This window comes from Lycorma delicatula, chromosome 3 (assembly GCF_047948215.1).
Source record: "Lycorma delicatula isolate Av1 chromosome 3, ASM4794821v1, whole genome shotgun sequence".
Classification (NCBI taxonomy): domain Eukaryota; kingdom Metazoa; phylum Arthropoda; class Insecta; order Hemiptera; family Fulgoridae; genus Lycorma; species Lycorma delicatula.
In genome coordinates this window covers 113,843,119-113,856,135 of record NC_134457.1, presented here as the reverse complement: position 1 = coordinate 113,856,135, position 13,017 = coordinate 113,843,119, and the positions used below count along the sequence as shown (strand labels likewise).

Genomic DNA, 13,017 nt, shown 5'->3' with positions numbered 1-13,017 from the left:
ATGAATTAAAATAAATTTGTTTAAAGTAGTTCAGCATTGTTTGAAACTAATTATTTTTATTAATTGTAAAATTCATTGACTATTAAAAGATGTAGACTAAGCATGCGTTAATATAAAATTCTATTTTATGCATAAAATAATTAATGTATATAATGCAAGTGTGTTAATAATATCAGTAATGATGCACAGCACAGTCAATTATGTTTATAATTTTTCATTACCATTCTTAATAAAATCTGTATTGTGAAAGCAAAAAGGGTTATACATTTGACAGTTTGTGAATTGAATGTTTTTTATCATCAACCTCTCAAATTAAGCGTCCAATTTTGATATGTAATTTATTACTCATTAAGATACTAAAAAGTTACATTTCAAGGTTTTTGAGTAATATAGATATCACTTTTTAAAAGACTAAAATTGAGAATGTTTTTTAATGTATATGCATATTGTATGAAAATGAAAAAAAATTAAAGAATAAAATTAATTGTGGCCATTCATGGTTCTATTTAACACAAAACATTGTAATTAACTGGAATTCTATTTTTAACTCTCCAAAAGAAGAGAGGGGCCTGTGAAGAGGTTTAGGTTGTGAATGAATCTGAAATAATTTACTATTGCAACAGCTTGACTGATTATAATGTAGTTTTTTCTTTAATTGCCTTACTTTACCAAGAAAATTCTTTAAATTTGGGAAGTTCAAAAAGATGTAGAGGGAATGTGAACTTGTGAAATAGTGAAAATTATAATTATTTCAGTTCACTAGCTTAATGATTTAATCAGGAAGTAATTTGAAACAGCATCATAATTATTGTTAACATCTATTTGGTAGGATCCATAGCAAAATACCCAGCAAATAAGGACATAGAAAAAGACTTGGTTTTGGAGAATGACTTATAAAAAACATTGTTCAAGCAACTGTGAAAACCAAGTAATGCACAATAAAAAAAATGCTTAAATTTTATAAATTATTTTTATTTTCAGAGTAAGATTGTCATTTTCCATTAATTGTCACATTACATGTCACAATTTTATTACAAAATAAAAAGAGAAAGGAAATTTCATTATGGAGATGTTGAAAATATGTAATAAATATTTCTGAATGTTGCTCTTAGAAGTCAGGTATATACTGAAACAATTCTATTTTGCTATAATTTCTCCATTATATCTCTGTTGAAAAGTATATAAAATTTAAAATAACAAGCTGAATCAAATTTTACAAGTATAATGTTTTAAAACTTACTTTGTAGTATCTTAAGTTGCTGTTGCAGACATATTCAATGACTAGTCCTTTGTTCTTACCTTGATGTCAGTTGATATTATTGCTGCTTTTTTTAGTTAGAGGTAGGTATATGTTCAGAATGTAGTGGGAAGTGTGTTAGGTTTGTATTGGTTAGTTTAGTTTTATTGCTATTATGTATTTACATGAGAGTATCTCATTTTGTTTGAGAGTATTAAAATGTGGTGGATTTTTTATGCATGAAGGCCATTCAAATATTAATCAGAATTTTGCCATGCAGGCTGAGTAAGAGCAGTGAATGTGGTGGGGCGCTGTGGGTGGTTAGTTGGATAAGAGTGGGGATATGTATGTTAGATATGTGACCAACCAGCCAGCCATGCCTGTAGTTCACGTTCCAACATTAATAGTGAATGTCTGAGCAGGAGGTGTCATTGTCTGTTGTGCAATGAAAGTATAATCTGATTTCTCGCAATGAAGGAGTTAAATAATCTGAAATTTTGATTTGACTACAGGCACAGTTCAGATGCTACCCTGTGAAAAACTCAAGTGTTTGATTGAGCCAAAAAATATTTAAGTGGCTTTGATACAGTGGAGAACAAAACATGAGACTGAAATTCAACGATGTCATCTGTGAACAAATGTCAATGATGGCAACATTCAGGCCGTTCGGGATCTTGTGGAAGGAGACCGCCTTATAATTTTCACTGAAACTGCATCAGAGGGGGGTCATAAGTACTGGGAATGTGCATACAATGTTGTCAAACATTCTTGGCTAAAGCAAACTGCCTGGAAAGACATCTTGAATATTTAGGCTTCTAAATCGTTTTGAGAAAGAAGGAGGGCCCATTTTGGACTGCACTGTGACCTGTGACGAAATGTGGGGCCACCGCTACATCCCGGAAAGCAGAGAACAGCTATGCAGAGGTGGTAAAGTGGAGATTAGGCACTGTTCAAGGCCAAGAAATGCTTGTCAGGTGGAAAAATTCTGGCAACTGTGTTTTGGGGGCTCAAAAGGCATGCTGCCGATTGATTTCCTGCACTAGTGAAGGATGGTAAATGCAACATACTACTGCCAGTTGCTGGATGATGTCAGGGCTGTTTATTGCAACAAAAGACACCAATAACTAATTCTCCATGTCCTCCTTCATTATGACAATGCACGGCTGCATACAACAGCTTAGACTTGTCATAAACTCACTAAAATTCATTGGACACCTCTCAAATACCCATCTTACAATCCAAATTTGTCACATGGTGAGAAAATTTGGATTGATTAACAAATTTGTCATGATTTCCACTATGTAGAAATCACCATGCAAACCATATTTGGTTTGCTGAAAGAAGCTTTAGTAGGGGAAAGATCCAAAGTCGAAGCTGCAGTTGAGCATTCCATGCATAATTGGTTGTTGGGAAGCAATCTTTTTTTTTTTGATGAGATCAGCTTCCTGATCTCATCATCATATGTCTTGTATAGAAAATGCATTTGTGTTGAAGGGAACTATGTAAAAAAAATAAGGTCATTTATTTGTAATTTTATCTAATAATAATAAAGCTATTTAAACAAATTCCGGTTTATATCTGAATGACTCTCATTATGTAGAATACAAAGTTCATTGTAGTATTATTGCATTTGTGATATACGTCTATGAGATTGTTGGAAAATGTTAAATACATGCTGCTACAGAGAACTTTAAAGTGTTCATTGAATACATGTTTTAAAGATGTATCTTGTTCTATTAATGCAGAACTCTGCACTTGGAGCATCAACTTTGTTGAGATCATGTTCCATATGTAATGGTTTTTTTATTTATTGCTCTGAATATCACATTGTATTAAATCAGAGACTTTTTTATGTATGTTAATATGATGTATTTTTGTTTTTTTTAAATTTAATATTTGTTAGATTGTGTCGATGAACGTGCTGTAACATCTATTTGTGTATGTTAGGTATTTTATAGTTTGAGTTCTATGTAGTGTTCAGATGGCAATGGTGATTGAGTAGTCTGTAGATCATATTTCTAAAAGTAGATGGTGTATATCAAGTGCAAATCTATATGTAAAGTTGTGAGTCTTGTCATCTGTTTTACTTGTATCTCTTGAAGAGATAACTTATTTAAATTACTAAGAAATTTTGAATAAGTAGTTTACCTTTAATGTGTGACTCCTCTCTTGTGACAAGTACATTTTGTTAAGGAAACTCGATGTAAAATTTAAAAAAAAATGTGAAAAGTTTACCAGAACACTTTTTAAAATTAATAAAATGGTTTTAATTTTGTTTAATTAGAATTATTTTAATTATGCAAAAATGTAATAAGCCAACTGATATTGATGAATCCCACATTTTTTTTTTTTTAGAAATATAAGGTAAGAGTATATGAGGTATTTGCTTATTTTTATGCAGGGAATCAAATCCCAGTTTTACATTTCCCTGATGTTAATGTAAAATTGGGATTTATTCATTAATAATTGTTCTTTTTGTTTGAAGTAATAATTTAATTTAATGCACTTATATGCGTGTACAGTCTAACAAAATGGTGATTTCTCTAGATTTGGATTATTATATGCAAGAAATTGCTAAAATCAGTAAATTTTTTTACTTGAAAAAATTGAGATGAAATAGATTATTTTCAAGAGTGTATTTATTTTTTATTTATTTAATACCAGGTTACAGAGTAATAGCACAGTGATATGATGTCAACAGTACTCTGCAGAAATGGAAAGGCATCTGTTCACTGTCTGGCGTGAACATGTAAATATGTAGTCTTGAACAAAGGTCAACCACTCCTGAGACATGTGGTTAATTGAAATCCAGCCACCAAAGAAAACTGGTAGCATTCGAATCCTTGTCAAGTCCTTGTACAAGCAACTGCCTTTACAAGGACTTGAACCTCAGAACTCTTGAATTAGAATTATATTTCAAGAATCAGCTCTTTTTGACAACTGTGATTGATTAACCTAGAAATTTGTAATGGTTTAGCCAATCAACCAGACATTTTTGGTTTGATCCACTAAATCTTGAGAAACAATATCTGCTACTTGTTTAAATTAATCAGTCTGTTGTGTAAATAATTATTTATTATTTATTTTAATTTACAGTATTATTTTTCTAATTATGTTAGTAATATGTACAATTCATAAAAATAGATGTGCTTTATTAATTACACATTAGAAATAAACCATTTTAGTATGTACAAACAACATTTGTCATACTCAAAGTCACTACAAAAATATAATTTAACAAGAATGTTAAGGAATATTTTTTTATGAGATGTATAGATAATTTTGTAAAAACCTTTAGTACTTGCAAGTGAATGTTGATTTCCAATAAAATATGTTGTTTTATTGATAATGCAATAAAATGTTTTCTTTTAATTTATGAAAAATTATGGTTATAGAAGCATTCTTGTATGTGATTTATGCATGCTTTAATTTATACATTTAAGTTTTAACTTTTTTAGTAAGTAAGTAAGCAGGATTGTTTGTTTAAAAATTCAAGTCCTATAAATACATGATGATAGTTTACATGGTGAAAATAGTCATTTATAAAGGCGTAGTTTAATTAAAATAGTGAAATTAGTCAGCCAAGTTAGTACAGAAATGAAGTGTTAGTCAGCACACTGCCATCCCAATGTTAGTATCGCTAAAATTATTAGCATTCACTTTACTTACCCAAATATAGAATGGCCCATGGAACGGCCTCTCTTTATTTGCAATTCATTTGAATATCTAAAACTGTAAATGATCAGTATGATTATGAGAAAAGGTCATAAATTAAATAAACATATTTAATTACAAAACGTATAAATTATTTCATTCTTTTTTTAAAATTAAATATACAGTACATATATTTGAATAAATATTGCTTTAAATATTCTTAAATCATTTTCTGAAAAAGAACTATATTATAAAAATAAAATTATTGTTGTAATATAAAAATATTAAATAATCTTTAATATTAGTAATCTTTAAAAATAAAGGATTTTTATTTTATCTAAGGACTTCATTATTACAGTAACGCTGAATACAGCTTTCTTGCCTCAGTTATAATATATAACAAGAAAAATTCAAATTAAAAGAAACTTCAGTCTTGTAAATATCAGTGAATAAGAAAGAACCTATAAATTTTTAGTAACTGATGTTGTTCCATTGATATAGTCCAATAAATTTTTCTACATAAACCAATCAGTAGATGTAATTTTTCTTTAATTTTTAGTTTCCTTTGTAAATTAATTGTTATTATTCAGATTTGGTTAGTCCTTGTTCATAATAGATTTAGAAACCCGCATTTTTGAAGCTGATTTTTTTAGTTAAAGCGGTTCTGCTACTATGGTCACCAGCTCATTAACTAAATAGTTGTATGTGTGGCATGGATAGTTAACACATGCTTTCCTGCATGTTGATGGTTAAAGATCTAGCTATTATTTAACAAGTTACCCTCTCATTAAATTAACATAGGATATAGCTGCTTATGGCTCCTGATTTGACAGTTACACATGATATTGATTATATCAATGATATATAAATTCACTTTCATGAATATCTATATGAATTTTTTTTCTAAATTTTTAATTTAAAAAAAAATTGAAATTATTACTGAATGATAATAGAAAGCAATAATTATACTGTTTTTATAGAATTTCATTTTTAAAATAAATATGTTTTTTCACATTATTGTTATGCTATATTCTTAAATGAATATATTTATTTTGATTTTTATTGAAATCATTTTCCCTTTGTTGAGTGACGATAAACTATTAGCAAATAATGTGTTGAATATTGATATATTGAAGCAGATATTGTTGCTATAGTTAAAAATATAGCTAATCAATCTTTTTTTTAACATCCTGGAATTGCATACAATTCATACTATTTAAGGATTGTGTGTTCTAATTATCTATTGCTTATATGGAATAACCCCATGAAGGTTACCGCAGTTTTTATAATATTAAGGTTAAACATTAATTATGAAAGATAGATAAGAACTTTTTTTTCAAAATATCTCTAATGAAAACGATATGAAATTTGCATAAACTCAGCATGATAAAGTAGATCCTATTTCAGTTACATTACAATAAATATTAGTAATGAATGAAGTCCTTATACGCTGGTGATTGTTTATAAATAATATTTATAATGTTACATAATTATTTTAAAAAATAAAGTCATTTTTATAATTTCAAAGAACTTATCTTAATTGGCATATACTACTTTAAAATTTTTTAAAAATATGTTAAGTGCAAATATTTCATTTACAGTATACTATTTTTTTATTGATGCATTGCATTATTATAATAATACAAAGACATACTACTATTTTACTTTAATAATATACCTTAATTTCTAAACAAACAAATATTTCAACAGCTTAATTTTTTATTCTAATACACCTGTTCAAAAAAATAAATTGTATGCCTAAAATTTTATACAGACTTAGGATTTAATAGTAGTTTAATATTTCATATGTAGTTTATATTATATTGTTTTTATTATTACGCATAATATGTGGGCTCTAATCCCTTTGTAATCAATCATAAAGTAGTTAACCAGGGTAGTAAACAAAGTGTTTTTCAAAGAACTCAAAGAATTTTTAGAACTGTTTTTTTTTTGTCATCGTTAAGTAATATTGTAAAGTATTATATTAGTGCATGATTCAACAGTCTTTACAATGGCAGAACTTTAACCTTGATTGGTCTTACAATGGATTAATTTAACCTTAATTGAAGTTGTAATAATTTAGTTAATGTTATACTAAATATAAATTTTGACCCTTTATTATAATTTGTTTTTGAATTGAGTGATCAACTGAGGAATTGTAATTTTTAAATAGGTTTTGAGTTAATGTCTATAAGAAAAAAGTCATTCTCTCTTAATTTTACTTCACCTAATTTTTGGTTTTCTTTGTATGCAATGATCCTTTAGTGATTATTACAGCTTCTTTTCAAAGTGTCACCATTTTCTTAGAGTGCCTTTTCATAGAATTTTTTTGAATCTTGTTCTTTTGTCAACTTTTAAGTTGCTCTTGATCTTCTTGTAATAAGATTGTTACTACTCACATTATTGGAATCATAATGTACTTTTGCCATTCTTTTTATTGTTGCTGTATAATAAAATAGGTAATTGTATATAAATTAGCTATAAACGTTACGTACGTAATGTATTATCTGTAAACATACAAGTATGTTTTTCCCTGTGTGAATTATGCACCTTAGCTAAACAACAAACTCGCTGCCTTGAACATTTTTTCTGGCAGATACCAGTCTGGTTAATTTTATTTGTTGTGCTTCTTGTCTTCAGCATGTATAGTACTGATTTCATTCATTAAGTAATTTTATATCATTATTGAATCTACTGTATACTTTTAGCTTCTTTTTCAGATGTACTTATGACTAGTTGTTAACTCGGCTTTGCATCCTAGCTGATGAAGGATTTAGCTGCTGTATGATCCAACATGCTCAAAGAAGGTGAATGTCCTTTTTATACGGTAAAAAAGAATGAGTGTACTGATTTTAAAGAGCCTTTACTTATTCTTGATAGTAGAAGTCTGTAAAGTGTATTTATGATTTTTACCTACATACTTTTTCTAATTTTTGTTAAGATGTAGGTTTCTTCTTTTGAATGGTTTATTCTTATAGGGAATGTTATTTAAATTAAAAAAAAATTAAACGTAAAATATAAACTGATTTACAAAAGTTATTAAAAAAGTAAAATATGATACTTTACTTTAAGTCATGTAAGAATAAATAGGCTAGAGCCCTACAGAAGATTTCATAATGTATTGTAGTCTTTATCAAGGTGAAAAACATCTTGTAGACATTGTTAAAGTTAATCCAAGCATTGTGAAAAATGATTAGAAACAAAAATAATTTAGAAAAAAATTTAACTATTGTAGTTATAGAATATATATATTATATTTATGCGTATGATTTTTAATATAATATTTAGTGATTACGAAACAGCTACATGGTAATTAAGTGTTTTCAGTTTACTAATTTGCATATGCATAATGCTTAGTATTTACACTCTAATAATAAAAAAAAAACTAGTTAAAATGAAACAGCTGATTATCATTATCTTGCATTCCAAAAATTGAATAATGAATTTAAAAAAATTAATTCACCTGCTGACTTGAAGCAGTGTACATAGTGCAGTGTTTTACTACATTAAAATGTTACTTTTAGGATTATCTGTCCTAGTCTTTTTATGATTATGATGCATGTAAAGCACCTAAGGTATTACAGGCATGAGTCATATTTGCATTCTCTCTGCTAATAGTGATGCTCACTTAACAGCCAGTCTTTGTGATGAAAGAATGATGTGTCACTAGTAGCAATGATTATCGCCTGCAATTCTGTGCACTTGGTATGCAATTATGAAACCATACACAGTGAAGAAGGCAACTGAAAATCACTTCCCTCATAAGCACATAGGATGCTTATTATTCTTTAACAATGACTCATTTCTGAGCATGACTTCCAATTAATATTAGGTCATCAACAACTATAACTGCTATGGCACTTAACATAACATACATTAAAATAAAAACAGTTACTATGAATGTAAAGCTTTTGATTATAGAGGAAAAACAAAATACATTTAACTTAGAAAATTAGTTTTATAAAATAAAACCAATTTTTTTGCATAAAACTATATTACCCATAACAATATTATTGTATTATGTGATACTTAAAAATATAGCTAACAGGATATTTAGCTATAAAAAAATTTGATCCTTGAATTTAAATAATACATTTTTTGTAACAATGAATTTTTTGTTGTTACCTTTGAAAGTGCAGCAATTTTATACTTTTAGTTTTATATTTTACCGTTTTTATATTTTCAGTTATATTTTACAGAAATAATAAAGTTTTTTATTATCTTTTTGTTTTAATATACATAATACAAGCTTTCCATCATCTATGTACAAAAGTTTTCTGAATATCAGCAGCTAATTGTTATTATGTTGTACTGGTTTCATGTTTTTATAATATAAGAATAAAATATTTCTAAAAATTCTTTCAAATAAAATTGTAAATCCTAATATATTTTAACATATTTTGAATGAAAACTGTTATTTTCATGAAATGAAATGTTTTTCCATGATAATATTGAACAAATGGTTAAGTTTATGTTAAAAACACTAAAAGAACTAATACCAATCTACCATTATAACTATAGTATCTTGATGCAAAGTGTTAATGGAACAGTGTTTTTGAAGTTGTCAATAACAAAACTATAATAATTGGAAAAGACAATCTTTTGTAACAATAATAAAAAAAGTTGAAATGATTATTTTACCTTAATAATTTGCATTTCTTTGAATTATTTCCTGTCTTGGATTCTTGATTGTTTAAATTAATTATATCTATTATCATTTGATTGTTTGAGAATGCTCAATCTTCTACTACAAGGATAAGTATATTAATAATAAATATTAATTAAAATTATATATATATATATATATACAAATATTATAAACATTTTTGAATATTTAACAGTTACTTCTGCATAGATTATTTGAAATATTTGATTTCTGAATAAATAAAATTCTTTTAGGAAGAACAGATAAACATTTTATTAAATATTATTTTTAATAAATCTGCTGAGATCCTATTTTGCAAAAGGTAAACATGTAATTTATTTTTTGATTTAATGAAAACTGTAGGATATATTATGAATTATTAGTCAAGTATGGATAGTGTAAGTTCTTATATGAAATATGGTACCTTCTATACATTTAAATTCACAAAAGTATTTACATAATATTTGTGTACAGTTAACACTTAATATGTGTGTGTGTGTATATATATATATATATATATATATATATATATATATATATATAGCAGCATACTGCCAATATTGTGCTTAATTATGTAATTATATTTTTTCTAAGTAAGACTTGAATGTTATTACTATATTAACAAATAAGAAATATTATCACTGATTATCATTGACAGCTATTATCATTGACATTTACCTTTAAAGGTAAAGCATATTGTAGATTATATAAAAATACATATTTGAAATTAAAACTTCATTTTTTCTTTAAACTTACATGTTATGTTGTTGCTGTTGATGAGCTGTAAGTGAAGCCTGGTCATCAGTAAGAAAACTGCAACGTGAGCAGGGGTGCTTATTATGAACTTTGAAAAGATGTAATGATAGCCGTTCTGAGCGAGCAGCTTTATATTCACACAGACTGCAGGTGAATGGCTTGAGATGAGTGTTTAGATGTCTTTTTAAACACCAGTTATCTACCCCAGACCAAGTACAATAACAACAAGTATATCGTTTTTCTCCTGGTTTACGACGCGGTGAACGTTTGCTGTCTTCTGGTCTGATAGGATAACCAGGAATATTTAACGGTTGACGTACAACTTCTCTTTCATTTTCTGTTTTTTGTTTTTTTAAATAATCAGTAATTGGTGGTGGAAACTGACTGTTTGAACTGGTTTCACGTTTTGTTCTGCTCATATCGTATTGATGTTCCCTATGCATTCTCAAAAAATGTTTTTTAATGTGATCAGCCCTATTAAATTGTTTAAAACATACATAACAATGAAAAGGTTTTTCATCTTTATGTATATTTTCATGTCGTGTAAATAAATCCCTCCTATCAGTAGCATAATGACAATAGGTACAGTTATAACGCTTTGAATTTTCTGTGGGCGGTTTAGTTTGGCTTTGAGTTTGCGTTTGAGTACTGCTGTTGACAGTATTATTCAAAGGTGCTGGAGTTGAATTGTATGTGATTGGTTCCTGTGATTTCACTTCATCAGGAGGTGGCTCGTTTTCAATTTTTGCTTTTAGTCTTTGTAAATACTTTGTTACTTCTTCTAAAACAGGACTTTCTTTCCAAAATGTTGCAACAGATTCTCCATTTTGTTCGGGACACACATTATGTTGCCGGGCAAGATGCATACGTACACATCGAGCCCAGGCGCTTGCATATGGACACTGTGGGCACTGAAATACTCTTAGATTTGCATGTGTTCCTAACCAGTGTTCAGCAACTCTTGACAAGTAACCTACGCATTCGCATTCATTACATCGAAATAATTTTTGAGATGAATTGTAACTAGCTATTTTTGATGAAGTCCATGGAATGGACTCTTCGCTGCTTATCCATCGATCCTCATTGGGTTTATGTTTACCATCAAACACGGTCGTCTGTAATAATTGTCCTTGAGAATAACTACTGTCCATCAAAGAATTCAAACTAAAGGAGCTGATTGAGTGTGGTACTTCATCTTTCTTAACATTTCCACTACTGTATTGTGGTACCATTTGTAAAGAATCATTCGTATCTTTATCATCTCCATATAATTTTCTAGTTATCTCTTTGAACATATCCTCATAGATTTCCATCCCTAAGCTGACAGATTCTTTCATTACCACTGACTATTTTCACCTAAAAAAACAAAAAAAAAATTAAATATTAATAAACACATTACCAAAAGTTAGTAGAATAGATTAGTTAGTTTAGTCTTTATAAACACACTAGCTATTCTAAGAAATAGTAAATTAAAAAAAGTAGTTTTATTTTTTTAAAGACTCATTTATTCATTTAATTGTATGATGCTTTTAATTTAATTAAGACTAATCATATTATGCTCATGAAAAAAGTGTTTTATGCAGTTTATTTCATTATCAGAAAAAAGAGTAATAATAGAGACAAAAAAATGGGTTAGAATTATAGAGATTATAACAATATGGTATACTTGTGTAGAAGGGTTTTCAATTTAATAACAAAAGCTCTATGCTCAGTACTGGGTTACACCAACACTATGTAAGTCATTAATCAAGGAACATTGAAAACAGTTTTTCTTTAGAATATTGTTAGAGAACAAACTTAAGATATTTGGTTCTATTAATAAACTTTAATAAAAGGAGGTTCTCAGTTTGACCCTTTTTAATATTTTTTATGCCAAACGGAGCAATACTGGTGATTATTTTTTTATTTTGTACCGAAAATTCCTCTGGTGGTTACAAAATGATTTTTTTCTTTAAAACTGACATGGATAATTTTTAAACCAAAGATTACATTGTCTACGCATATGTTTTGAAGATATTAAAAATTTTCTTTGTTATCATAATCATTTAGTGTTGTACTATTGTAACATATTGATGTGTAGCCTAAGTTATTCTGATTTCAGAAGTATTTTTCTGTGGAAGTTCAAGAATTAGAAAACTTATGATAATGTAAGTAAATCTATTTGCATTCCAGAGATCATTAACGCATAATATTGCTTGGTAGTAATCTTGTTACATCATCTATATTTTCCTTTTCTTATTTTTATCTCAATGTGTAGTAAAATTAATATACTTGTATATTCCTCATTTCAGAGAGCTCATGTGCAGTAGAAGACTTTGTATATTGTTTCTTTAAATTTCTTTTCTTATTTTATTTTTGAAAGATGGAACATATGACAGAAATTTAACCATAGTAAAATAAACACCTCTATCTCATAAAGATGATGTTTAAATGTTGGATCTTGTCTAGACTTTGAAAGAGACAATTTCATTAACTGAATCCCTACAAAAAACTTGGTAACATGAGTTTGTAAATTCAATTAAAGAGGCCATAATTTTTGTGAATTTGAATTTGGATACTGCAGGATCACACAGCAGCTTTTGAGAAGCATATGATCAACAATCATGCTGGTCAGCAAATTATCATCTTTTTCTTGAAGTTCATGTACACTTATGTGCTTTCTTAGAAAGTAATTACGTTTTTCCATCACTTTTATCTGATGAAATCTGAAAATTTATATACTTCA

At 27.9% G+C, this 13,017-nt stretch overlaps 1 protein-coding gene across 1 annotated transcript; it reads right to left on the bottom strand.

Annotated features, from left to right (window-relative positions):
• Positions 1–10,288: 10,288 nt before the first annotated feature.
• chn (zinc finger transcriptional factor charlatan) lies at positions 10,289–11,605 on the bottom strand. Its single transcript, XM_075358952.1, has 2 exons — positions 11,483–11,605; positions 10,289–11,407 (listed from the first exon to the last, which is right to left on the bottom strand). The coding sequence occupies exons 1-2, from the start codon at positions 11,603–11,605 to the stop codon at positions 10,289–10,291; spliced, it is 1,242 nt and encodes a 413-aa protein (XP_075215067.1).
• Between the last annotated feature and the right edge of the window lie 1,412 nt (positions 11,606–13,017).

What these genes read in the sequence shown, in the direction of transcription:
- chn (XM_075358952.1), bottom strand. Translation starts at nt 11,605, where the DNA reads ATGGAAATCTATGAGGATATGTTCAAAGAGATAACTAGAAAATTATAT. An exon ending in GAAATGTTAAGAAAGATGAA is followed by an intron (nt 11,408 to 11,482) that starts GTACCACACTCA and finishes CAATTATTACAG; the next exon opens with ACGACCGTGTTTGATGGTAA.